Raw genomic sequence first — 27,827 nt, forward strand, 5'->3', positions numbered from 1 at the left:
TGCCAGGTCAAGGGAATCCTCTTTCTGTATTATCTCATTAAAGACTCTCTTTCCATATGTCGCAGGGTAAAGCAGACATATTTCAGATGGGATGTTCGTTAACTAATTTGACTTAATTTAAGATAGAAAATATGGAAAAATGAAATTAAATATCACATGGGGTCTTTTTCCCAATACTTCATTTTATGGAATTAAAAATGTGTTTTTCATCATCACATTTTCAAATGGTGTAGAAATCATCTTTTCAGATAAAAAAGTGTAATTTGGACCTTAATTAATTATTCCAACTGACATGGATAATCTTTTTCTAAATTACATCTAAATGGTTAAGATTCAAGCTTCTTTAACGAACTATATTAACAAAACTTTAACTGAAATAGATTTTTTTGTCAAAAACATTAAAAAATAATAATTTTCTTAAAAAAATCTAGTAAACCCCTCATAATATTCTACGGAGACATCCAAATGTATTTTTGGGTGGAAGGACTTAAAAACCATAGGATAAAGGGTGTGAGAGAATTCTGTCTCCATTTAAAATATTATTTATTCTCTGCTTATTTTCACATTCCTCATTCTGTGTACTCTTCAATGTACAATTACACATTCTGATTGCTGTCTTGGGCAGAAGTGCACTTCAAAAATTGTGATTTTACGCTTTTGGGGGGAGAGTGGTGAGAGTGGAGTTTCAGCCGTCCATTCAGGGGGAGAAGAATAAGGATACAAAAGGGAAATGTTGGGAGAGAAAGCAGCAAAGCAGTTGCTATAGTGATTGGTTTATTATTGTCACATGCACCAAGATCATGTTTTAAAGAGCTTTGTTTTGCATGCCATCCATACCGATCATACCAAATTATAAATTACATCAAAGGAAAAAGCAAGCAGCAGAATGTATAGTGTTATAGTTGCCGTTAATGAGGAAGTGAAGTACAGGTAGACAATAAGGTGCAAGGGCTATGGCAAGATGGATTGTGAGTTCAACAGTTCCTCTTTATTGTACACGCAGTCTGTTCAAGAGTCTTATTGCAGCAGAATAGGACCTGCCCTTGAGCCTAGTGGGGTGTGTTTTCAAGCTTTTGTATTTCTGCCAATGTAGTTGGAGAGAAGATGGAATGACCCGGGTTGGAAGGGGTCTTTGATTACAACAGCTGCTTTACTAAGGCAGCAGGAAGTGTAGACAGGGTCAGTGGAGGGGAAACTGGTTTATGCTTTGGACTGAGCTGTGTTCACAGCTCTCAGCAATTTCTTGTGGTCTTGAGCAAAGCAGTTATTATACCAACTCACACAAAATACTGGAGGAATGCAGCAGGTCAGGCAGCATCTATGGAGGGAAATAAACAGTCGACGTTTCAGGCCAAGAGCCTTCTTGAAGATCCCCTCTTGAAGCAAATCACTTCTTCTCAGTTTAGCTTCTTCCTCACAAGCCTATCCTTGCCCATGCTAGTCCTTTCAAAACCTCCCCTCCCTCAGTCAGCCTGCCCCTCCTAGCTATTTGGAGGCAATTCTTTCCATCTGTAGCTTGCAGAATAGCCAATGTGTGCATACAGTGTGCAGAGCTTGTTCAATCACGCAACATAACACACAAGGTTCTGCTGATGCTGGAAATCCAGAGTGATACGCAAAACGCTGGAGGAAATCAGCAGGTCAGGCAACATATATGGAGAGGAATTTTGGGCTGAGACCCTTCTTCAGGACTTGGCCTGAAATGTTGACTGTTTATTCCTCTCCATCGATGCTCCTTGACCATCTGATTTCCTCCAGCATTTTGTGTATGTTGTTCTTAATTACACAATGCCTTGAGCCACATATATGATAGGATTTTATTGCTCGTTTCCTTGTACAAAACTGCCAGGAGCTCCTATAAACTTTGTACAAATTTTAATCCCAGAAGATATTGGAATTTCTTGTGCGATCTGTCTCTCTCTCTAAGTGGGAGTCTGCCGGTCCTTGAGCTGGTGGATGTGGACGAGTGAAGTGGCAGACTGTAACATCAAAAGAGCGAGCTGATGGCTTCCCACTCTCCTTTGTTGCAATGTCTCTCTTTCCCTCACTAGTGAGAGAGAGAGAGAGAGAGAGCCTGTGTGACATGTCAAAGTGTTGGGACTCTAGATCATGGTCTCTCTAGGGGCTTTGCTATTGCTTTCCTGATAGGGGGGGGGGGTTGGTGTTTTTGCTGGGGCAGGTGGGGGGAAGGAAGAGGGTAGCCTCTTGCTGCTGCTTATGCATGGGAGGGCTTTGGGGTTCTAATGTTTCTGGCATTTAATCATTGGGCTTTCTTTTCTGTTTCGCGGTTGAGTAAGAAGAGTAAGAATTTCAGGTTGTATATTATACACATTCTCTGATATTACTTGAACATTATAGAAAAAGACTTAAATAATGAATTCTGTCACTGAAGTAAATTGGGAGCATTTTAAGTCAGAATCAGGTTTAATTTGACCAGAAGTTTCTAGTCACATAGAAATTGAACATTCTGTGTGCTAAGTGCCACACTAAAATTTGAGAATATTCTACTTCAGCCAGGAGACAGCTTACTTTGAAAATGAATGCATTCAAAATTCCACACAGTTGACAAAGCGTCACGCAGCCCCAAAACCTGATTTCTGAATAGTGCTTTTCTTTAAATATTAAGCAGTCAGCCTCGCACAGCATTTCGGGATGAAAAGTGAGTATGCTGTTTCAAGCATTGCAATGTAACTTGCATCATTAGGGTTATGCATAATATAATGGTGGAGTAAATTATTTTCTGTTTCATGACTGAACAATATAGAAGTGCTGAGCAAAGCTTCAGACTTAAATTCTCGAACTAATTCCAGTTGCTGGGAAATTGTATATTACAGCTGAAAATGTACTTTAAGAATAGGTTCAGCAATATTTCTGATTTTTTAAAGCTCATGCTACAAAGAAAGATGTTTAGATGATGTGTGCTTAGAAATTGGAGTGCTTCATGTAAACAAACAGTATTTGTAGCACTAATGCCAAATTAGGCTAGCCAAAGTATTGTGAAACAGAAACATCCTTGTTTTATGAAATCACTGTCATAAAATCTCAACCTGCATATTTCATATACTCTCAGCATGCTCGACAAGCAACAGCAGCATTGTTCTTCTCCTGACTCATGGGAAATGCATTAGTGTTCTTAAAGGGATCAGGGATGCTGGCTCTGTGGCTGCCATGGGAAAAGAGTCTTTAAGATATGAAGGTGACAACAACATGGCCGTTGTGATTTTGCTGTGCAGATGTTAACAGAAATCTAGCAGATGCCAATGCATGATTCTGCATGCAGAACCCATTAGCACAGCTTTTAATGTAATTTTGGCCAATTTTACTAATTTGTTGGACAGGCGGCAGTGAGAAATCAGTTAAAGTGATTTAAGTGATCACTCCAAAATAATTTTGGGTTGCCATGAAAATGTGCTCAAACAGGACAGGGAGAGCATTTGTGAAAAATGACCGTGGTGGGGCTGTGACTGAGTAAAAGGTATGGATCTCCCAGGAAACACCACACCTGAGTGCAGGTTAGGTGATCACACTCTGTGACCATTGCGTGACAGATTCACTGGAGCCTCAATCACCACTCAGGGCTCCTGACAACAAAGAATGTCTTTAAAAAATACAAGTTATAGGGATGAACTTCAATGTATAATAAGTCCATCTCAAGGACTGGGCCAGCTGGTGGTGTACTGGCATCAGCACTGGATTTTGAGGCAGATGGTCCTGAGTTCGAATCCGGCCATGTCTCACACTAGGCAGCAGCGGTATCTGGGCAGAAGGAAGGCCTGGCAATCTACTTCTCTATCTTGGACAAAGGGTGCAGGAAGACCCTAGGCCATGTGGCTGGACGTTGTGAAAATCACATTAATGCTCAACCCTCACAGAGAATTTTCAGCACACAGAATGTCTGGAATATTTGTTGCTCCTGGGCACTGTGTTGGCAGAAAGGTAGCTCATTTACTCAAGAGATCCTGCAGGTGTTGCAAATCTTGAGCAAAACATACAAAATATTTAGAGGAATTAGGCAGGTCTATGAAGGGAAATAAACAGTTGACATTCAGGTGGAGATCCTTCATCAAGACCGGGAAGAGAGGGTGCAGAGGTCTCAATAAATAGTTAGAATCTGCAATAAATAGTTCATCTCCTCCATTTCAGTGAGAACTGGTAGCCTCTTGGGCACAGGACTTCTCCAGTATTGTTAGATTCTCATGAGTGCATGCACCCATTAATTGCAGTTGTCTGCCAATATGAAGACCTTTCCCGAATTATCCCGATCGTTTTTCTCAGAAGAAAGCATCTACAAGTGGCAGTAGATGATCAGAAAAGCTACTCTGGCTTCGTGCACCAGTAGTGCAACCACCGCTCCTGAGCACCAGTGCAACAAGACCCACGCAAGTCCAAGAGATGTTCTGAAAAATATCACTGGTCTTCTGAAAATGAGATCTTGGTGTTGCATCAGTTCAAGTGCCCTGGAGTAAACAAGAAGAGGACACAGTTGCACGGATTTACGCTATGACCTACAGCTCGAGGGACCCAGCCTTGCCCATGACCTCCTCTTTGCCCGTGTGGAGTTGGCACCGATGACCATTTGGATTTCCCCTCGTTTCCTGGTTTCCTCCCACATTCCAAATTCATGGTGGTAGGTTGATTGGTTGCTGTAAATTATCTTTGGTATATTCAGGCATCAAAGAATCAGGGAGAGTTGGTAGGCATCTGGGAGACAAGATGTTTGTCCTGTTACAGGAAAAGAAGAGGTAAGACCTAATGATCAGCACACCCTTCCTCTGTGTTACAGTGAGTAAATGAAAGATATGGAGAACTTGGCATGGTTCACTGAATCATGTACAACTCTGCAAGCTGGAGCCAGATGAAAAACACCATGAGCCAGAGGAGTAGGCTGAAGAGCAGCAGGTACAAGATGAGCAGGAGAATGAGCGAGGCAGTCGGGAAACCTAGAGAAAATATCAGCTGCTTAATCTGCAAAGGAGAGAGACATTTACTTATGCACAATAAAAGATTTTCAGTTGCATAGTCTTCTTAAGGAGCCTGCCAAATCATTTTCCCCAATCCAGTTTAAGTGATTTTATCTACACCGCAAGCCTTAATAACAAGAGAGTTTACCAGTATCCAATTGAGGGAGCCCAATAACCCTCATTTATAGGGTCACCAGTTCAAAGTTGTTGATTTTACATTGTTGGGGCTTTATTTATTATGTTGACAATAAGAACAAAGGTTTAGCAGAGTGTGGGCTTAGGAATTTATTTGAAAAGTCAGAAGCTTAAAATAAGTAGATCAATAAGACTCACAGATATCTGGAGGAGGAGAAGAATAGGTGTTCCAGCTTGTCACACAATATTAAATGATACCTGTTGTTTACAAGGAATTATGTAATGTTCCATTTACAGTGCTACTGACTCATGCAGTATCTTAAAACTATTGAAGCTACCAATCAATTTTAATAGCTGAAAGATAATTTGTTAACATTCACACTGTGATAATTAGAATGCTAGAAACAACAGACCCATTGTAATATTTGTTATGGGGAAAAAAGTTTAGTTGAACAGACTTTGATCTTTAAGTATATTTGTAATGGATGTGGGAGTATTTGCATTGGCAAAATGACTTGGAGAATAAGAAAAGGGTGGTTTGGGGTGGCTGAAATATTCGCTATAGTAATAACAGTGGAAGGATAGATATTGGAGGATCTAGAGCTTTTAAAGTACTGAAACATTGATGTGAGTGAGTGGATTTAAAAAGACAGTGTGGGTCAAGCCTTGAAATAAGATAATCGATCAAGGTTTTAAAAGGACTGCAAAAATTAATCTTTAAACATTAAATCAATGAACACAAAAAGAGAGAATATACCAAAACATGCAGTAAGGCTTAACCAGAGAAGAATGATGATAGGTTTTGACTGATTACCATGGAGAAACAGAACATCTAACTGTGCTTTGGGGAACTGTCTGTCGATACACTAACAGAATACATGAAACTGGCCTTCAAAAAAAAGTGACAGCCAACACCAGGCTTTAGAGACGGGAAGCACCCACAGAAAATCTTTAAAGAAAGTAAGCAAAGACGGGAATCACTTTCTAAAAGTCCTCAAATCGACAGAGCAAAATTAGGCTATTAAGAAGTGTTCCCTGTAAAGTGCCAGCACAACTCCAAATCACTGGAAGTGTGTTCAGTACACTTCAAAAAACAAACTTCCTTTCATTCATGTTGCCTTTATCCCAGTCTCCATGTTATGTTTTCAATGGAGTGATGTCATTATTTGGGTTTTCTCACTTAAAAGCAAATTTTTTTAATGTACTCTCTGCTGTTTTGCAGATTACTGCATCAGTCAAACTCGTCATACAAACATCAATGATGTGAAAACTATTTTAAGTTACCCGGACGTTAGTAAGGAATTTGACAGTCTTTCACCCCACTTACTTCAATTTTGCCACATCATCTGCCTGGTATTCCTGAGAGTCTTACTACTCACTGTTTCTAATTGTATAGGTACTGCCCCACCCTCAGCCCTGCTTCCCCTCCCTGCTAAACACTCCCCACAGATTTAGCAAACTTGCCCGCAAGGTTATTGGTCATTCCTGGGTTCAGCCATAACCCATCTCTTTTGTACAGGTCATATCTTCTCCAGAATGCCCAAAATTCCTAGTAAGATTCATTATCAGAGTACATACGTGTCACCACATCCAACCCCGAGATTCTTTTTCTGCGGGCATACATTGCAAATCTATAGACCAGTAACTGTAAACATCAGGAACTGTTAACTGTAAACAATAAATAACAAGCATGAAATAACAATATTACAGAGTCCTTAAATGAATGTAGCTATCCCCTTTTGTTCAAGAGCCTAATGATTGAAGGGAGAGCCTGATGGTTGAGGGTTTGAGATCCCAATGATCTAGAAATCTGAAACCCTGCCCCCTACACCAGTTCCTCAGCTGTGTATTAATCTGCCAAATCATCCTATTCTTTCCCTCACTGGTGTGTGGCACAGGCAGCAATCCAGATTGCTACTCTGGAGGTTCTGCTTTGCAGCTTTATACCTAACTGCCTAAATTCCCTCTTCAGGACCTCTTCCCTTTTCCTACCTAAGTCACTGGTGCCAATATGTTCCAAGACTTCTGGCTGTTCACTGTCCTCTTTAGAATGCCATGGACCCAATCCAAGACATCCCTGAGCCTGGGAGGCAATATATCATCCATTTCTCTTTCTAGTTCACTGATGGTCCTGTCTGGTCCTCTAACTATGGAATCCCATATCACCATTGCAGTATTTCTCTCCCCGATTCCCCACTGAGCCACAGAGTCAGAGACTTGGTCACTGCAGCTCCTCCCCCACCCCACTAGTAGGTCGTCCCCCTCATTGCTATCCAAATTGGTATACTCATAATTGAGGAGAAGCAGACATGATAATAGCATGTAAGGGTCATTTAGACAGGCTCATGGACCTGCAGGGAATGGAAGCATATGAATCATGTGCAGGCAGTTAAGTTTAATTTGGCAAGATGGTAGGCACAGCCATCGTAGCTGAAGGGCCTAATCTATGCTGTATGAATAGTCATTTAGTTGATTTGGTGATGTTGGCTGGAAGATGCTGATAAAACTCCCTACACTTCCATTAGATCGTGGGATCATTTTCATCAACCTGAAACAGGCCGCAATAACCCCTGCTCATTGTATCTAATTTTCTCCAGTGCCTCAAATAATGTTGATAATGCAGGACTCCCTCAGTTCTGCAGTGCAGCAATGATCTAGACTTCCTGCAGTAGAAGTTGAATCACTTTTCACAAGGAGCATTGTTAGGTGATCTAAACATGTCAATGTTAGTCTCAAGTCTGTGGTCCAGCCTCCTGCCTGGCGTCACATCAAATCCTATCAGTGCTCTCTCAAGCTAACACTGTGGAGGTGTGTTTGTGAAGAAGGCTTGGAATCCACAAGTAAAATTGTCTGATGATGGTGCTTAATAATGGTAAAAAAATAATAACTTATTTATAGAGCACTTTTCATACAAACATTAAGTTCAAAGTGCTTTAGAACAGCACAACCTGCAAACACAAAAGATATTTGTTAAAAGCAAGATTAAATAAATAGATTTTGAGCTGGTGCTGAAGACTGCCAACTGAGTCTGCATCCCTTACAGTTTTATGTATTGAGTTCTACATTTTAGTAGCATAGTTCAAAAAAGCTGATCTACCGATTTACTTTTGAGGGAGATTGTTTAAATTTAAGAGACCAGTGGAAGAAGACATGAGAGCTCAGGCAGGGTTAAAAAATGAAAACGATTCTGTGATGTACTCCAGGCCCAGACCATTTAGAGCTTTAAAAACAAGTAAAAGAACTTTAAAATCAATTCTAAAAGATACAGGAAGCCAATACGGATTAGTTAGGACAGGAGCAATATGCTTCTTCATCCTAGATTTAGTTGGAAGTCTAGCAGTGGCATTCCATCAATAGATTGCTTTGGAAGGCCAGTAAAATGTACGTTGCAGTAATCTAATTGATTCAATATAATTCAATAGTTCTATTTAATATCAGAGAATATACACCTTGAAATTCTTGCTCTTTGCAGACATTCACGAAAACATAAGTGTGTCCCAAAGGATGAATCCAGTAAAAACAGAGGTATCAGCACCCTCCACCCACCAAGCGAGCAATGGGAAAGACCATGATCTGCAGCACAACAAACATTAATCGTTCACCCGACAACTCGACATACCATGGGTCCTCTCTCTCTCTCCCTAATAAAAGGTCAGAGACATGTCAAACAGCAAGAGGGAGATCAACAAAAGCAAACACCTCACTGATTTACAATGTAAAAGTCTGCCACTTCGCTTTTTTCTCTGAGTTCTCTGACTTGGAAATCAGCAACAAACTCCCCCCACCCCAATTAGAGAAAGAGCAAGAGAGAAAGGGAAAAAAACGGGGAACAGAGCCCTGTGACAGCTGATCCGTTGTTCACGATATTCCGTTTCCCTCCACAATGCTCCATTCAGTGGCACCGGCATAGAATCGGCATGTCCCCAGAGCCACAAAGCCTCAGAACCCTGAAGGTGCACTCATCTTCTAGGCTGTGTTCTTGGGATATCGAAAAATGTGGATTAGTTTTCTGCCACATTACATGACAGAAGTGAACGTGTCTTTGTAAAATTTCTAAGAGCAGAAATTCTGCTCTGGTCACTTTCTTTATGTGGGTTTAAAATTCAAATCTTAATCAGTGATAATGCTCAGGCTTGTTACTTCTGATTTTACAAGGGGATCAAGTTCCCAAGTTTGTCAAGGGGTTTATCTCTTTTAGCTTTGGGTCCAACCAAAAATGCTTTGCTTATCTTATTCAGTGGCACATCTCAACAATTCGATAACAACAATGCATGATGGACATCAATGAAACTGCTGAAGATTAATTGTAGCGTAACAGTTACAGTGCCAGTGACCCTGGGTTCAATTCTGCTGCTGTCTGTAAGGAGTTTGCACATTCTCCCTGTGACCATGCGGTTTCCTCTGGGTGCTCTGATTTCTCTCACATTCCAAAGACGTACAATACAATAGGTTAATTGGTCACATGACTCATTGAGCCAGATGGGCCTATTATCATGCTTTATCTCTAAGTAATATAAATTAACACATATGAATGCAATTTGATGTCACCTTCTGTAATAACAATTCCCCTTTTTAAAACATCTCATTCTCTCTCTTATTTATTAATCTAGCATTGATTTTTATTGCATTGTTTCCTCTTCATTAAAATTTACTTTCACCTTAGATTTCCCCACCCACCACAAACAATGTATATTAAGGTGATGGAAGCATTTTCTTAACTGAGCACTACTCCAGAATGGAATCTTGTATTTATTTGTAATGATAACAAGATGCATGTTTTACCATCAATGGATTCCATTTGAACAATGATTGAATGTCACCAAGAATTTAACTACTTCCTTCTTTCCAGCATCTTATCCTAACTATTTGAGTGTACTTTAAGACCATCATACTGCACGTTAACTTTTCTGTGATTCATGTACGTTTGTACAATGACGGCCAGGTCCCTCTGATAACAAACATGATTCAATTGCTCACCATTTAAAAATATTTTGACATTCTATTTTTTGTCTAATTAAGTAGGTGACCTCTGACCATTTCAATATTATAAATTAACTACGTACTTGCTCATTCACTTAGGTTCTCTTTATTCCTGTGAAGCCTAACTCCTCATACGCTCAGAGGCCAATTTATTCCAGTAGTTACCTCCTGTACTTAACAAAGTGGTGACTGAGTGTATGTTCATGGTCTCCTGCTGCTATAACCCACCCAGTTAAGTTTCAACATGTTGTGTGTTCAGAGGTGCTCTTCTGCACATCACTGTTATAACATGTGGTTACTTGAATGACTGCTGCCTTCCTGTCAGAGTGAACTAGCCTGGTCATTCTCCTCTGAGCTCTCTCAACAACAAGGCGTTTTCACCCACAGAACTCTCACTTACTGGATTTTTCTTTTGTTTATCAACTATTCTCATAAACTCCAGAGACTGCTGTGTGTGAAAATGCCAGATCAGCTGTTTCTGAGATACTCGAACTACCCCATCTGGCACCATGGTCAAAGTCACTTAGATCACATTTCTTCCCCATTCTAATGCTTGGTCTGAACCACAGCTAAACCTCATGACCATGTCTGCATGCTTTTATGCTTGAATTGCTGCCACATGATTGGCTGATTAGTTATTAACATTAATGAGCAGGTGTACAGGTGTACCTAAAAAAAACAGACACTGAGTGTAGTTAATTCTGCCACCTAGCCTTGTAACATCAAAAAAAGTGGGATATATTATTCTTGAACCCCTCATCTAAATCACTAATATAAATTGTGGATATCTGGCATCCCGGTACTGATCACTACCATGCTGCACTAGTCACAGCCCAACAAAAATCAACAATGAGCTGTTTTGATCAAAAGTTAAAAGGTCTTACTTTGCTTTCTGCTTGTTAACCCGGTTCTTGACCTATGCCAGCGTATGACTTGTTTAATAGTGTGGGCTCTTGTTTTGTTCAATAACCTACTCAAAGGCTTTCATAAAAACACAAAATGCTGGCAGAACTCAGCAGGCCAGACAGCATCTATGGGAGGAGGTAGTGAAGATGTTTCGGGCCGAAACCCTTCATCAGGAGTGAAGTAACATGGGATGGTCAAGGGGGGATACGAAGTGGGGGGAGGGATAGAGAGCTAGGAAGTGATAGGCTGGAGGGAAATGGGCTAGGAGGAAGGTGGAGAATTATGGGAAATAAAAGAAAAAGAAAGGTAGGGCTGGGGGAGATTATAATGAGGGGGGAAAAAGAGAGAGAAAGAGAACCAGACTAAGATAATAGATAGGGATGGGGGTAAGGGGGGGGGGGCAGGGGAATCCCTGCCTCAAAGGCTTTCACTTGGTTCACTTGATCTACTCTGCTAGATACAATCTCACATATTTCTAATAGATTTATCAAACATGATTACCCTTTCATAAATCCATGCTGGATGTTCCCACTCCTATTTTCTCCAAATGTCCTGTTAGTGCCTCTTTTTCATCTCTGCATTGACGTCAGGTCAGCTGCTTTGTCTTTTCCCACTTTCTCCTTTCTGTATTACTTACTACCTTTCAGTCTGTGTGAACCACTCTAGAATGTACGGAATATTGGAAGCTGACAACCTATCCTAGCCATCTCTTTTAAAAGGTCTGGACTGCAGGTCATTATGATCCAGCGACTTTCTGCAATATTAGTTTTTTACTTGTACTAATTTTTTTAGCTCCTCATTCATTCTAAATCTGACACTTGCCCACTTATTTCTGGAAGGTTTTTTGTGTCTCTTGTTTTGTGAAAACAAACAGAAAATATCAGTATCATCTCACTCTGCTATTTCCGTATTCCCCAATATACAGTATTTTCCAATACCTCAGTCCGTAAAGAGACCCACATTAAATTTTGCCAATATTTTCTTTTTATTTACCTGTCAAAACTTCTCCAGTTTTATGTTTCTTGTCTGCTTATTGTCTTGGAATTCTTTGAAGCAGTACAATATGCTTTAGATAGAGGGTAAAATCCATTCTGAGGAAGCAGACACATCAAACACTATTGCAAAGTCAAAATAACTCTGAACTCACAGGCCTCTGCACCCATCCTAACCCCCACCCCCCGTATCATGTGCTTCTTTTCAAATCACTTTGATCTACCACCTTGCATTCCGTTCTGGTCACACTGTTATAGGAAGGATGTTGAGGCTTTGGAGCGGGTGTAGAAGAGGTTTCTGGACTAGAGGGCATGTTCTATAACAAGAGTTCGGACAAAATTGGATTGTTTTCTCTGGAGTGGCAGAAGCTGAGCGGAGACCGGGTAGAGTGCCATAAAGATAACGGGAGGCATAGATTGAGTACAGCTAGTTTCTTTTGCCCAGTCATGAAATGTTCAATACCTGTACCAAAAGGCACGCATTTAAGGTGAGAGGGTAAATTCAAAAGAGAAATACAGGGCAACTTTTTTAAACAGAGAGGCAAATACGATAAATGTGTTGAAGAGACTCTTAGACGGGCAGCTGAATATGCAGGAAAGTGAGAGATATGGACATTGTGTAGGCAGAAAGGATTAGTTACTGAGTGTTTGATTACTAATTTCATTAGTTCGGTACAACATTGTGGTCTGTTCCTGTTCTATGCTCATTTCAAGTCCAGTCTATTGTCATTTAACCATGTACATGAATGTGAATAGAAAGAAAATGATTCTCCACAGCTGGGTGTAAAACATAACACGCATAACATACAGTAACATAAAGGATAAATTCTACAGATGAATCCCACTTAAATAACAAACTAAGGTGCATTGATATTAAATATTGTAAGGTATGGAACAGATTAACCAGTGACACTTCAAATGCGATGCGGCAGGGCGTTCAGAAGCCTAATGGCCTGCGGGAAGAAACTGTTTTTCACCCTGACCGTTCTTGTTTTTATGCATCATAGTCTCCTGCCCGATGGCAGAAAGTCAAAGAGGATGCTGGATGGATGGATGGGATCCTTAATAATACTAAGGGCCCTGTGCACTAAGAGCTCCTGATGAATGGATGGTAGGGAGACCCCTGTGATCCTCTCAGCTGTTTTCATAGTCCTTTGTGGGTAATTCTGGCCCGATGCTCAGCTGCTTCCATTCCAGATGGAGTTGCAAGTTGTCAGGATGGTCTAAGTGGTGTTTCTGTAAAACACAGTTAAGATGGAAGAGGAGAGACTTGCTTGCCTCAATTTTCTTCAGAGGTGAAGATGCTGCTGTGCCTTCTTGTTCAGGGAGGTGATATTAAGGGACCAGGTGAGATTATCCATGATGTGAACTCCCAGGAACTTGGTGCACTATGGACACTCTGTGTCTATGGAGGAACCATTTATTCATAAAGGGGACTGGGTCATCTGCCTGAAATCCACAATGATTTCCTTTGTCTTCGCCACGTTCAGGCTGTGGTTGTTCTTTTTACGCCGATCCACCAGTTGCTTCACCTTCTCTCTGTACTCTGTCTCTTCATCGTTCTTGATAAGGCCAACCACTGTTGTGTCATCCACAAACAGGATGACATGGTTTCATCTGAATCCTGCGACACAGTCATGTATCAGCAGTGTGAACAGCAGTGGGCTGAGCACACAGCCTTGGGGACCGCCAGTGCTCAGTGTAATAGGACAGGAGATGTTGGTGCCCACACTGACTGACTGTTGCTTTTCAGTTAAGAAGTCCAGTATCCAATTGCAGAGGGAGGTGTTGAGACCCAGCAAAGACAGATGGTGTTGAATGCCAAACTGAAGTCTAGAAACTGCAGCCTGGCATATGAGACCCCATTTTCCAGGAGGGATAGGACAGAGTGGGGCAGAGGCTATTGCATCCTCAGTGGATCAATTTGAGTGATAAGTGAACTGAAAAGTGTCCAAATTGGCCAGGAAAAAATGCTTTGATGAACTTCATGACCAGCCACTTAAAGCATTTCATAATGGTTAATGTTAATGCCATTGGGTGATAGTCATATAGACAGGTTACTGTTGCCACCTTTGGCACTGGAATGATGGATTCCACCTTGAAAACTGAGGGGACAATGGATAGTTCCAGTGAGATGTTTAGCACCTCCATCAGCTGGGCTGCGCAGTTGTTCAGAAGTCAACCCACAACTTTGTGTGGCCGAGGTTTTCCTCACCTCAGCTTCAGCCTGATGCAGCGATTGCTGCCTTCCTTGCCAGCACTTTGTGCTGCATATCAAACCAGGCATAGAAGACACAACGACTTCTGCTGTCTTCTCCACATCCATGTTTAGGTTGTTCTTCTCGTACCAATTCACCAACCGCTCCACTTCCTCCCTATTCTTCACCTCATCATCATTCTTATTAAGGTTCTGTTGTGCTTCACAGGGAGTGAAGCATCCTGGCCACGTATGCGCAAGGCAGATTCATAGTCCATAATCCTCTGAATTCACTGCCACATGCACTTCGAGTCTCTGGTATCGCAGGAGTGGCATAAGTTCTCTGAGAATGCTCCCATTTCACCTCCCTGAAGGAGCAGTGAAGCACAGTGCTTGCTTCCCTGACAGCTGTTGGATCCCCTGATCTAAAGGCACCACCACGCCTGGCGCAGACCTCAGCAGTAAGCCATGGCTTCCGATTTGCCCACCCCCAGATGTGTTTTGTGATGGAAACATCCTTAGTACACTTCTCTATGTAGCTGGTCACAGAATCCACATATTCCTCCATGTTAACTTGGTTGCCATGGTTAGCAGTCTCCCTGAACTTTCTCCAGCTCATGTTGTCAAAGCTGTCCTGCAGTGCTGAGATCGCACCCTCAAGCCAGCTTCCTCTTCACCTCATGATTCAAATGGCAGAAGTAAGTTCAGGGTTGACACACTCTACTGAGATTGCATTGCCCCTTCTCCACTTTTTCATCCTTCTTCTGTCAGTCCCATCTGCTCACAAGAAACATCTGGTTTCTGGAGACGTTTCCATCAGTATCTTGGATATTTCAAAGAGATTGTAGCGGTGTGCTACACGCGGCGCTGAAATAACGACATGTAGTCGGTGAGCTGCAGTTGCAAAAGAAGTTTCTTCAAACTTCGCGGCCTCACTTTAAAGCCTTCCTGTTCCTGCCCTCCCCGGGCAGGAATGCTGTAGGGGGCGCGTATTCACAGTCCCGTCCCGCGCGCGGGCTTTTCCCCTTGCTGGTGAAGCAGGCTTGGCGCCCTCTTTGGGACATGCCTCAATGCTGGCGCGCGCCACTTTGTGAGCCGGTTCGAGTGCGTTGGGAAGTGGGTCGCCACATAACCCCCACCCCCCAGTACCGGCGATACACCCCTCAATGTCCTCAGTCTAGCTCGGACTCTGTTTAGGAGGTCTGCCTCTGCGTTGCGGTGCCTGAATTTTGACCGGCTGCGCCAAGTCCACATGGGCCGGTTTGAGTCGGTCCACTGTGAAAACCTTCTCTCTCCCCCCAATGTCCAGTACAAATTTGGACCTGTTGTTTCTGAGTACTGTAAACGGCCCCTCGTAGGGCTGCTGTAGTGGTGCCTGATGTCTGCCCCGTCGTATAAAAACGAACTTACAGTTTTGCAGGTCTTTGGGTACGCAAGTTGGGTTCTGCCCATGCTGTGAAGTGGGTAGGGGGGCCAGGTTACCGAGCCTCTCACGTAGTCTGCCCAGGACTGCTGCAGGTTCTTTCTCTTGCCCCCTTGGGGCTGGTATGAACTCTCCTGGGACGACCAGGGGTGCGCCGTACCCCAACTCGGCCGAAGAGGTGTGCAGATCCTCTTTGGGTGTAGTGCAGATTCAGAGCAGGACCCAGGGAAGCTCGTCCACCCAGTTAGGCCCTCTCAGGCGGGCCATGAGAGCCGACTTCAGGTGATGGTGGAAACGCTCCACTAGACCGTTCGACTGTGGGTGGTAGGCAGTTGTGTGGTGCAGCTGTGTCCCCGAAAGGCTGGCCATAGCTGACCACAGGCTGGAGGTGAACTGGGCACCTCTTTTGGAGGTAATGTGGGCCGGTACACCAAAGCGAGATACCCAGGTTGCAATCAGTGCTCGGGTGCAAGATTCGGAGGTGGTGTCGGTGAGCAGGACTGCCTCTGGCCATCTTGTGAACCGGTCCACGATAGTCAGGAGGTGCCGCGTTCCTCCATCCTCTTGAACTCCTCCTTCGCCAGTCAGAGCTTGTCTGGGGGAAGCCTTCAAGCACGGGCATAGAGGGGTGGTCCTTGTGTGGGGATGAGGTGCTTTATGCCGTGTCTGGGAATGGCTGCCATGAACTGGGGTGCCAGAACCGATGGGAAATCCGCCAGGACTCTGGTGAAGTCGTTGTCGGACAGCGTGATGGAGTCTAGGTGTGGGGCCGGCAACTGGGCTTCACCCAGGGAGAACGTCTGAAAGGTCTCAGCATGGACCAGTCTCTTCCTGGGCAGGTGGACCAGTAGGCTGTGAGCTCGCAAAAAATCTGCTCACAGGAGCAGTTGGGCTATGGCGGCCAATGTGAAGTCCCACGTGAACCGGCTGGAGCCGAACTGTAGCTGCACCGTACGGGTGCCGTAGGTCCTTACTGTGCTGACGTTTGCGGCCCTCAGGGTGGGACCCGATTCTCTGTTGCGGGTGTTGTAACTCGTTGGAGGTAAGATGCTGATCTCGGCTTCAGTTTCGACTAAAAAGTGGCGTCCCGCCTGCTTGTCCCACACATACAGGAGGCTATCCTGACGGCCAGCCGCAGTAGCCATCAGTGGCGGCTGGCCCTGGCGTTTCCCAGGAACTTGAGGGCGGGCTACAGCGGCGGGCTTCTGCGCCCCACCGATGGCGGTAGAAGCACCATTGTTCATTGGTCTCCTCACCCCTGCCTCTGGGGTTAGCAGGCTCTGCGGCCGGGCCTGGTGATCTATGCGATGGACGTCCCACTCTCCTTCTTGGCTTTCCACAGCACGTCTGCCTGGGCCGCCACCTTCTGGGGGTCGCTGAAATCTGCGTCGGACAGCAGCAGGTGTATGTCCTCGGGCAGCTGCTCCAGGAACGCCTGCTCAAACATGAGGCAGGGCTTGTGACCTCCGGCCAGGGACAGCATCAAAGCCGACGGCGGCTTGTCCCCCAAACCATGCAGGTGCAGTAAGCAGGCAGCTCGCTCGCGCCGTGGGAGTCCGAAAGTCCTTATGAGCAAGGCTTTGAATTCTGTGTATTTGCTGTCCTCCAGGGGCGACTGTATGAACTCCTCAACCTGGGCAGCTGTCTCCTGGTCGAGGGAGCTCACCATGTAGTAGTAACGTGTGGCATGAATGTGGAATTGGGCTTCTGCTTGCTGGAACCATAGGCGAGGTCACAGCATCCAGAAGCTTGGCAGTTTTAACGAAACTGCATGAACAGATGCAGCGTTGTTCATCTCCGGTCACAGCATCCAGAAGCTTGGCAGTTTTAACGAAACTGCATGAACAGATGCAGCGTTGTTCATCTCCGGTCCAAATATCGTTTGGGCCGTCGGGGTCACCAATTGTAGCGGTGTGCTACACGCAGCACTGAAATAACAACACGTAGACAGTGAGCTGCTGTTGCAAAAGAGGTTTCTTTAAACTTCGCGGCCTCGCTTTAAAGCCTTCCTGTTCCCGCCCTCCCTGGGCGGGAATGCTGTAGGGGGCACGTATTCACAGTCCTGTCTGGCGCATGCCACTTTGTGAGCCAGTTCGAGTGCGCTGGGATGTGGGTTGCCACAAGATCACCTTTTATTTTTCTAATCCTCTGGGATAATGGTCAATCCTATTCAAATTCTCGTTACAACCCACCAATCCAAAGAAAGAATCTACTGAATCCATTCCTCCTGCCACTAAGGAGAGCATTTTGTACTGTAGTTGGGATGTGCTGTCAGCAAGACCTGAGAATCGACCATCATTTACTAATATTCTACTATTCAAAGGTATTATTTTTCCTAATTGTACCCCATCTGCCACCTCCTTGTGTATATCTCTTTATGAACTTCGCAGCTCATTTTCCAACATAGTTTTGGATCATCAGTCAAGATTGTTATCAGAAACTTTCACTTAATTTCTTGCTGACTTAAGTGGCTTTAGAAGTTTTGAATGATGTCAAAACCATGGCAGAGACTATTCGAGTAAATATCAAGAAGCAAATACCTGAATGTAGTTGATGATCACTGTAAATTTCATTACCAGAAGGTCCTTCCATTTGCAGAAGACACTCAAGTGTGTGAGATTAAGAGAAAACACAAGCTATATTGCAAGTTTCAAACTGGAAACAATATTGCAGAATGATTGTCAGCACTTACAGTATTTCTATAGCCACACACACTACATGGAAAAAGAAGAACCATATATGCATACACATACATTGGAAATAATTTTGTAAAGGCAATTACACCCATTGACCCAAATATTACATGCTACCACCCCAAACCTCACTGTGTTAACACTGAAAGTTACTGGTTGGCTTAGTCACTCCCTTTTAAAATGGTTAATTGATACTTAGTCACTGTACATTAATCTGTTCTCATAATTATTGTTTAATGTAAAAGAGGGAATAGAGACCATCAGTAATTACACTGATTATTACTGAAATAGAAACACATCATTATAATCAGTAACCACGGCCAACAGTAACACTCATTGGAGGATTCCAGTCGATTTTCGAGATTTGTTTGTGTGAAACAACATAAATAGGGCAGTTAAAAGGGACACTATGACAACATCATGGAAAACTTAGATTAACAGTAGAAAGGAACACTGTCGAATGATCAGATTGGATGAGGCTGTATTCTAGAGTAGAAAGTGTGAAATAGCTGAATTAAGGTAGAAAATAAATTAGTATAGCAGACAATTGGATACTTTTATGACTACTTTCAAAAGCATACAATAAAGATAGTTTATTAGAAAAGTGCTTGTTTGAAATGTGTTAGCTAAATAAATAGCATACAAACTAATTATAATTCAGAATGATTTAGAATTGATTGGGGGATGTCTTCTCATTATATTCCTAGAACAGAACAATGAAGCCCTCATAAGAAATGAAAAGCTAATCCATCCATAAGATATAGAAGCAGAATTAGGCCACTTGGCCCATCGAGTCTGCCCCACCATTTCATCACGGCTGATCCACCTTTCGTCTCAGCTCTAATCTCCGGCTTTCCTCCCGTATCCTTTCATGCCCTGACCAATCAACAATCTAAACACAGATACACTCAATAGCCACTTTATTTGATATCTCCTATAACTTATAAAGTGGCACTGAGTGTATGTTCATGGTCTTCTGCTGCTGTTACCCATTCACATCAAGATTTGACGTTGTGCATTCAGAGATGCTCTTTTGCAAACCACTGTTGTAAAGCATTATTATTTGAGTTACTTTTGCCTTCCTGTCACCTTGAATCAATCTGGCCATTCTCCACTGACCTGTCACATTAACAAGGCACTTTTACCCAAAGAATTGCTACTCGCTGGATGTTTTTGTTTCTCGCACCATTCCCTGTACATTCTAGAGACTGCCGTGCATGAAAATCCCAGGAGATCAGCAGTTTCTGAGATACTCAAACCACCCCACCTGGCACCAACAATCATTCTACAAACAAAGTCACAGATCACATTTCTCCCCCATTCTGACGTTCGGTCTGAACAATAACTGAACCTCTTGACCTTTAAGCATTGAGTTACCGCCATATGATTGGCTGATTAGATATTTGCATTAACAAGCTGGTGTACATATGTACTTAATAAAGTAGCCACTGTATGTATACTTACAAGAATATGAATAAAAGAATGAGAAACTGAAAAGTTTACAACATAAAATTTGAAACAAAATGAAATAGCAAAATATATTTGCCTCTATATTCACTATACAATATAGTGTCATCAATAAGATGATTTTTGGAAGGCAGAATACTATTCACTGATGTGACTATGTATAATGCTTAATATTACTGGCTGTAACATTAATGAAGAGATCGCTGTAAGGATACATTTTTATCTCTTTGTATCTTTCACTAAAAGGGAATTTCCAGAAAAAATAGACATTTGTATGAGCATTTTACATCAGACTTCATAAAGAGGACAAAGCCGATGAGGAAGTGAGTCACAAAGTGGATGTAAACAGGTTTTCTAAAGATAAAGCTTATTATGTCCCAGGAGAAATGATACTAGATGAAAGGAAGTGTTAATCACATTAAGGGAAGACAAAGCAACAATATTTTTTACCTGAAAATCCTGTGAAAGAGATTAGGGAGGAATTTTCCGAGATTGTATCATCTACATATTAGGGTTGCACTCAGTGTGACTGTTTGGCTGGATTGTGGTCCATGAGGCACCCATTCTTAAAGAGCAAGAGAGTTTATTCAGGTAATTATTGGCCAGCTCCCTTTATCTCCCTAATCATGAGTTGAAGAATTTGGTATCTGCAAAGAGAAATACTGGGCACAGCCTGATTAGGTTTTGAAAGAGATGATTGGTCTTGACCAGCTCCTTTGAAAGTTGAATCTCATTGTTCTTGTGGAAGTGCAGTAGATACAGAAAACCAAGGCTTCAGGGGAACCTTTGGGCAGGCTTTCAAAAGAGGGAAATCAGAGAAGTTTAGGCTAAATTATTTAGGAATTTGAGAAAGGAGTTAGAAACAAAATAGTAAACCAAATACCAGATAGTTTGACATCAGTAGTAAGGAAATTGCCAGAAGAAATTGATAACATGTCAGTTACAAAGGACTGGGCACTTAACGTGGAATTATGAGAGATAAAAATTATGTTTGACAAACTTGTTTAAGTGTTTCAAAATTATAACCTGCAGAACAGCTGAGACAGAAGCAATGGGTGTAAGATGTTTCAATGGGCAGAACATCTTAGAAAGATACACACAAAGTGTATAAAACATAATTTGGGCACATGGGATTTTTTTGGGAGGGGAGGGAAGGTAATACATTGGTGTGGACTGAGGATTTGTTAATGGATGGAAAACTAGGAATAGAAGCACATCTATCATTAATGGGTTGAACGACTTGATTACTGGAGTCCACAGGGATCCGTGCTGGGGTCGCAGCTGTTCACAATCTATATCAACAGTTTGGATGCAGGTATCCAGTGAATTATCTCCACGGACTCTGAGGAATTCAAGCTGGGTATCTGTGCAGGTTAGATTGTGACACAGTGAGGATTTGCAGTTGGAATATAAAGCAAAAAATGTGAGGTAATCCACAACTGGGAAAAACAGAGCTGTTTTTAAGTGGTAGGAGATTATAAAGTTTTGTAGTCAGTGTGATCTGGGCATCCTTGTAAACAAATGACAGCTACAGTAAGCAATTAGGAAAGTAAATGGTATGTCGGTCTTCATTGCAAAAAGGCTTCAAGTACAAGATCTGATTAGGGAGGGTGAGCACAGCTTTGTATGTGTGAGATTGTATCTCATGCTTTGATTGAATTGTTTGATGAGGTCATCAGGAGGATCGGTGAGAGTAGGGTGGTAGATGTTGTTTACATGGACTTTAGCAAAGCTTTGATAAGATCCCTCAAGAAAGGCTGGTGTGGAAAATCAGATCACACAGGATCCAGGATGACCAAGCAAATGGGATACAAAATTGGCTTGGTGGAGGAGTGAGTGGGTGATAGTGGAGGGTAAGGTTTCAGATTGAAGGCCTGGGACCAGCGATGTACCGTAAGGATCAGTGTTGGGTTCTTTGTTAGTCATATATATTAATGGTTTGGATAACAATGTAGGTGGAGTGATATAGTACGTTTGTGGACGACACCAAAGTTGGTGGTGTAGTGGACAGTGAAGACTGTTGGCTAAGATTAGATCAACTAGGAAAGTGGGCAAAGGAACTGAGCTCAGAGAAGCAAAGTGGTGCGCTTTGGGGAGTTAAACCTGACAGTGAATGACCAGGCACTGGAGAATGTTCTAGAATAGAGCAGAGCGACCTCGGGGGTGCAAGTATCTAATTCCCTGCAAGTGGCAGCACAGCTAGACAAGGAGGTGAAGGTGGTTTACAGCATGCTTGCCTTTATCTGGTGGGGCACTGAGAAAAAGAGTTGGGATATCAATTTACAGCTCTGCAAGATTATGGTGAGATTTCACTTGGAGCACTATGTCTTCTGGTCATCATGCCTTAGGAAGGATGTGAGTAAGTTAGAGAGGGTGCAGAAAAGATTCAAGAAGATGTTGCTGAGATTGGAGAACTTGAGTTGTAAGGTGAGACTGGATAGGCCAGGTCTTTTTCCCCGAGTATGAAGGAGGTTGAGGGGTGACTGTATAGCAATTCATAAAACCATGAGGCCCAGAGATAAAGCAGATTGTTACAATCCTTTTTTTTGAGGGGTAGGGGTGTCTGAAACTAGGGGCATTAGGTTTCAGGTCAGAGGTAAAAAATTTAAAGGGATGCTGAGGGTCAAGGTTTTTACACGGATGGTGCTGGGTGCTTGGAACAAGCTGCCAAAGGCAGGTACAATTACAATATTTAAAAGTCTTTTGAAGAACTGCATTGATATAGATAGTTTAGAGGAATAGTGGCCAAACTCAAACAAATGCATCCTGGCATTTTGGTTGGCAAGGCTGTTATGAGATGAAGGGCCTTTTTCTTTGCTGTATGACTCTATGACAAGAGTAATGATATGGATCCCTGGTGAAAATGCATATTGAACAGGTCTGGTCTCTCTACTTAAGGAAGGATATATTCTGATAGAAGTCAAGGAACACTAGAATGATTTCTGAGATAGTGGTTTCATCTGGTGAACTGAGAGCAAGTAAAATGAGCTGATAATCTATTAATATAATTGCAATCAACCTTTACAAAATAAGGGGTCAGCCTTTCAAGAGTGAGGTGAAGAGAAACCTCTTCATTCTGAATGTTGAGCATCTTCAGAATTCTCTACCCAGGAAGGCTGGAGGCTCAAGTGACTCAGGGTGGAGCTGAATAAAATTGTGGGTATTACTGGAATCAAAGAATATAGGATTAGTAAAGGGCCATTGAGGTACAAGATCAGTTCTGATTTAATTGAATGGCGGACAAACACGAGGGCTCGTGCTTTTACTTTTAAGGTTCTTATTAAGTGTACTGTTGAAATTTATAAAATTGTACAGGTATTTTTAAGATTTTCAAAACAAAACTGTAAAGGAATTTCAGTACGACTGGAGGGGTGCAGTGGGGAAATGGATTAAAAAGTGGCACTTAAAATGAAATGAGTGAGATGTTAAACCTTCAGCAATCATATTCTGCCAGAAATTAAGTTCACTTTTGTGAAGAGAGGATATAGATTCACAAGAAATTAAAAACTGTAATTAAAAGTATCAACGTCTTTATATTAATGATGACATTATGTAAATCCATAAGACTTGGTACAGAATTCTGGTGAGTCTACTGAGGCTTCAGAGAGGCAATAGATTTGATGCATGTGGAAGCCTGATATACAGAAATGCAGATATGAAAAAAAGACCAGAAACCTGTGTTCTCATTGCAATACACTGTTCTAGAATACAAGAGATATTTAACATTTTGAAAAGATGGGACAAGGCAGATGTTAGTTTCCTGTTGTTGGACAATCCAATAATGTTAGGGCACAGGTAAGATTAAGTGTAATAAGAGTAAAATAATGTTCATTATTGTGAGGCTGACATGTCAGTGGAGCCTGAGGAATTGATCTCCACAACATTAGCCATCTTTGCTGATATGGGAAGCAACATGGTCATATCTGGCCTTGAATTTACATCTTACTTTTCCCAATGTTATAAAAGGAACTCTAACTTATTTATGTTCTCTGCCCTGAGCTTTGGAAAGCTAGATTGCCTGTCTCGATATTTCCCTGGCTTAAATCTGTTATCTGATGGGATCAAATCTAGGGGTTCAAAACACTTTGCAGATTTCTTGAATGAAACCGTTAAAAAAAAATACCACCTCTGGAAATTTTTAGGTGCACTGAGTGTGTGATGTGGTCTGCAATCAGGACGTTTATTGTTTAATTACAACAACAAATAAATCACAGCAGTTTTCTGACAAATTGTTGCATCTGCAGTAGTGTATTTGGAAATACTTCAAGAAAGATATTGTATTACAATAAAATACAAAATGCAGTATAATAATATTGTTTCAATAGAACTTTTACAAAATCTATGATACAAAAGTACCATTTTTCATGGTATGCATATCTAAAGGAATTGGTTCTGTCGTTATCATTGATTGTTTCAGTTTGCAAGTCAACTTTGTGGCATGAAGTAAATTTTCAACATCATTATATACTCAGCTGAAAATGAAGAAAGTCTTACTAACTGCCAGGGTTTAATGTTAACATTAAAACTTAAAACCAGAACCTGTATCTGATTGACACAGATGCAAACTGGCCAAAAATGCTGAATGGTTAGACAATCCTATTTATCTTCAGACTGCTCCAAAAGTGAAGTGCTCACAATCAACTCATTCAGCTTGAAATGTATGGTTTTTATTTATGCTATTCACTCCAGATTTTGATACCAAGAAATGCAGAATGAAAATGACAATTCTATGCTTCTGACCCAGTTGTTATGTATAATGCAATCAAAAATATTAAACATACATTGGTTACATAAGCAATTTCTTAATTACAATTACAATCCTGAAATTTCCGACCTTCGCCATTGGACTCTGACAGAAAATGGCGCAGGCTTCCATCATGTACCTAGTCAATATCAAATATATCTTGTGAGGTCTAATATTATGGCCTAGATTGCAAAAAAGTTTGATTTCTTCATGATTCTGAATCCTTGGGGCATAAAAATGTGACCAATGCTTGAAGTTAATGTTACCAACCTATTTTAATTTTTGATTGAACTTCTGCAATAAGTAGTCATGCTACTGGACTTACTAATATGAGGGATGTCTCAATCTGTTGTGTAGCCCTGCTTTTCCTTGCACGCTGATTATTTCTGATGGCTAAGTTATCTATTGTAAACGGAAGATTCATTAACAAGTAATTATAACGTCCCTGAAAATACACAAGTTGAATTGAAACTTGTTTTTAAAGGATGAATTTGCATTAGTACCATTCCTAATATTTTAGCAGGAATTAACCTAAGGTAGAAAGATGAGTCATAGATCCGCAAAACAATTTGAGCAACTCATAACCATTTTCCAATAGCGGCCTTCCAAAGCATCTTCCATCCACGATGAGTGTTCAACCTGAGAAGCAGTCTAAGAATAAATAATAGCATTTGCTTCTTTGGAGGTGCACTGCTGAAATGAAAATCTTAAGGAGCGTGCATTTCCCAAAGGGGCTGCTTCACCACAAAACCACACAAAAAGGAAAAGAAGTTCAAACACCGTGCAACAGGCAGACTGGAATTCTCTCCAGAATTATACATGGAAGTTATTGTGATGTTGGTAAATGCTGCACTCTGAGCTTATGAACATAGTTCTGCCTGAAAAATATTCAGAGTTGACAAACACATTTTTCTTCACGATAAGGTGGAAACATACAGCAACAAATCATATGTTTACTTACTAGGAAGCTGGAGTAGCTGAATGATAATGCTGTTTATCAATAAAACTAATAGTTTCAGGAGGTTTGCCACAGAAGTTCACAATGGATAAATGTACTGTAAGTGAAGATAAAGTACTCTGTTGGGACTGTAACAAAATCAATGAAAGTAGAACAGGTCATTTATAAAACAATAACTATACTGTAAAACACTTTAAAAGCAAACTACTGTATGCATTTGAAACTGGTAATAAGTAGACTGCTGATCTAACATGTAAGTTAATTTAAAACTATGACAGAATACAAACATGTACAATTTAATTTCAGTAAGTAAAAATGTTGCACTACAATGATTCACAGAACTTTTCTCAGAAAAAAGTATAAATATAATCTTCTTACAGAGAATATGATTTTCAGTAAAAAAAACATATCTTACAAAACCTTTCTTTAAGCACATAAAATCTATGCATTTTGAGCCCAGTAATGTACATGTGGTAGGGAGGATATAATGGTTATGTTTTTAACTAGTTATCCATTGGGCAACCAATATCTAATCGGGCACAATTGTGCACTCCTGCGATTTACTGTGAGGCTCCTCGTCAGCTGGCTATAGGCACGGATAAATTTTGTCCATCAGTGCCTCTCCAACCGATGGATAACATTTAAAATCCTCTGGCTTCTTCATGAATGCTGCCCCAAGATCTCATCCAGATTTAAGTCCTTCATCCAGTCATCGTTGCTACTTTTTATCAATGAGTCAAGGAAATCCGAGTCACTGCTGAGCCCTGACAGTGCACTGTCACCTTGTTGGTTGAGGAAGTCAAACGGCAAGTCACTGTTATGATTTGTTCCCTGGTAACTTCGAGTGGGCTGGTTGGTGGATGAAAAATTGGTTGTAGGCAACGTTTGCACTGAAGGTGCCTGGCTTATCACAGCCATGCTTGCTGCTGATTGGCTTATCACAGCCATGCTTGCTGCTGATTGGCTCATTACAGCCATAGCTTGCGGTTGAGGTCTAGGCTGATTAGCCCTTGGAGTTGGCCCACCCAGTGAACCTACTGTCTGTCCACTCATACCTTGGTTCATTTGTGCCAAAGGTCGTATCTGAACTCCGGGAGTTATCTGGTTTGGTGGCGCCATACCTCGCTGAGAAAAGTGTTGATTGGACATATTAGGCTGTACAGACTGGTTGGGAAAAGGAGAGTTATTAGGGAATTTTACATTGGGTCCCATTTGTGCCTGTTTTGGAGTCACCTGTGCCCCCGGGGGTGTCCAGTTCTGCGGTGCCAGACTGGAATTGGTCATCATGTTTGTTAGTCTTTGCGTCTGTGCTGACATACTACTGCTAATATGGTTCAAAACGGGTCTCATCTGCTGCTGAGAAATGGCAGAACTCCCAACAGACGCAGTGCCAAACCCTGACACTGTGGTCCCTTGACCTAACGCTGGCTGCCTTGGTATCATTACACTGTTCTGGGTCATTCCCATTGGACTTTGGCTTGTGTGATGTTGCAGCTGATTAACGCTTGATGAAACTGTGTACACTGCCTGCTGGGAAGCCGACACGCTTCCATACATTCCTATAGTTCTGTCGCTTTGAGTTCCAGAAATAGGAGGCATCCTAGGTCCCTGGTTGCCCGGCGAATTCACTTGCAAAAGGTTTGAGTTTGGAGGGATCACACGGTGATTTGGAGCAGAATTTGGTAAGGCCTGAGACACCGCCAATCCCAATGCTGGAGCTGCACCTGGAAGATTAATTTTCATAAGACATGTTCAGATATAAATAGATTTCAAATAGTGGAAAAAAGCACAGAAATTTGTTTAAACACTGCAAGGAAGAAGTCATTAGTGGGGCCATGCATGGTTGAAATTTTACTAATGGTAAAGGGTAAAGAAATCTGTCAGCAAGTTTATCCATGATTTGAAAGCTTGCTAGTCTGGGTGATTTACTGGAATGGAATAATCATTGCAAAGCACATAATAATTGTTTTAATTATGTGTAGCTGACTAAAATATTTCAGTTGAGGGAAGAAACACGATGCTCTCTCACATTGCAGCTACACATTGTACATTTTTTAAAAACAGCACTGGATTGTTCAACCACGTACGACTTACACTGACTAAACTACACAGGTCAAGTAAAAACAAAATCAGTTTCATTCTGAGCTTGTCAGTCTTGCATCAGGAGCTGTAAGGTAATATTGTTGCCTTAGTGGGGGGAAAAATCACTTGGAAATTAGGAAAAGGCTGTTTTTTTTGTAGTGCCAAGCCCATCTGTATGCTTGCTCACCAAACTCTTTACAACATCAGTGAGATGAACTGAGAATAAACCCAAACACTGGCATGAATGTATGACAGGTGGTGGCACGTCAGCTGCTTCTATCATGTAAAG

The 27,827-nt window shown here is 41.9% G+C and overlaps 1 protein-coding gene across 3 annotated transcripts in view; it reads right to left on the bottom strand.

The window, feature by feature from the left end:
* Window positions 1–23,983: 23,983 nt before the first annotated feature.
* Window positions 23,984–27,827, bottom strand: part of zmp:0000001236 (mastermind-like protein 2) — a 352,226-nt gene continuing 348,382 nt past the window's right edge. For all 3 annotated transcript variants that reach the window (XM_059964654.1, XM_059964657.1, XM_059964656.1), the window contains exon 5: window positions 23,984–27,180. In XM_059964654.1, coding sequence (XP_059820637.1) covers window positions 26,117–27,180 — 1,064 coding nt within the window. In that variant the 3' untranslated portion in view covers window positions 23,984–26,116. The remainder of the gene's footprint in view (window positions 27,181–27,827) is intronic.

Source organism: Hypanus sabinus, chromosome 3 (assembly GCF_030144855.1).
Source record: "Hypanus sabinus isolate sHypSab1 chromosome 3, sHypSab1.hap1, whole genome shotgun sequence".
In the NCBI taxonomy this organism is placed as follows: domain Eukaryota; kingdom Metazoa; phylum Chordata; class Chondrichthyes; order Myliobatiformes; family Dasyatidae; genus Hypanus; species Hypanus sabinus.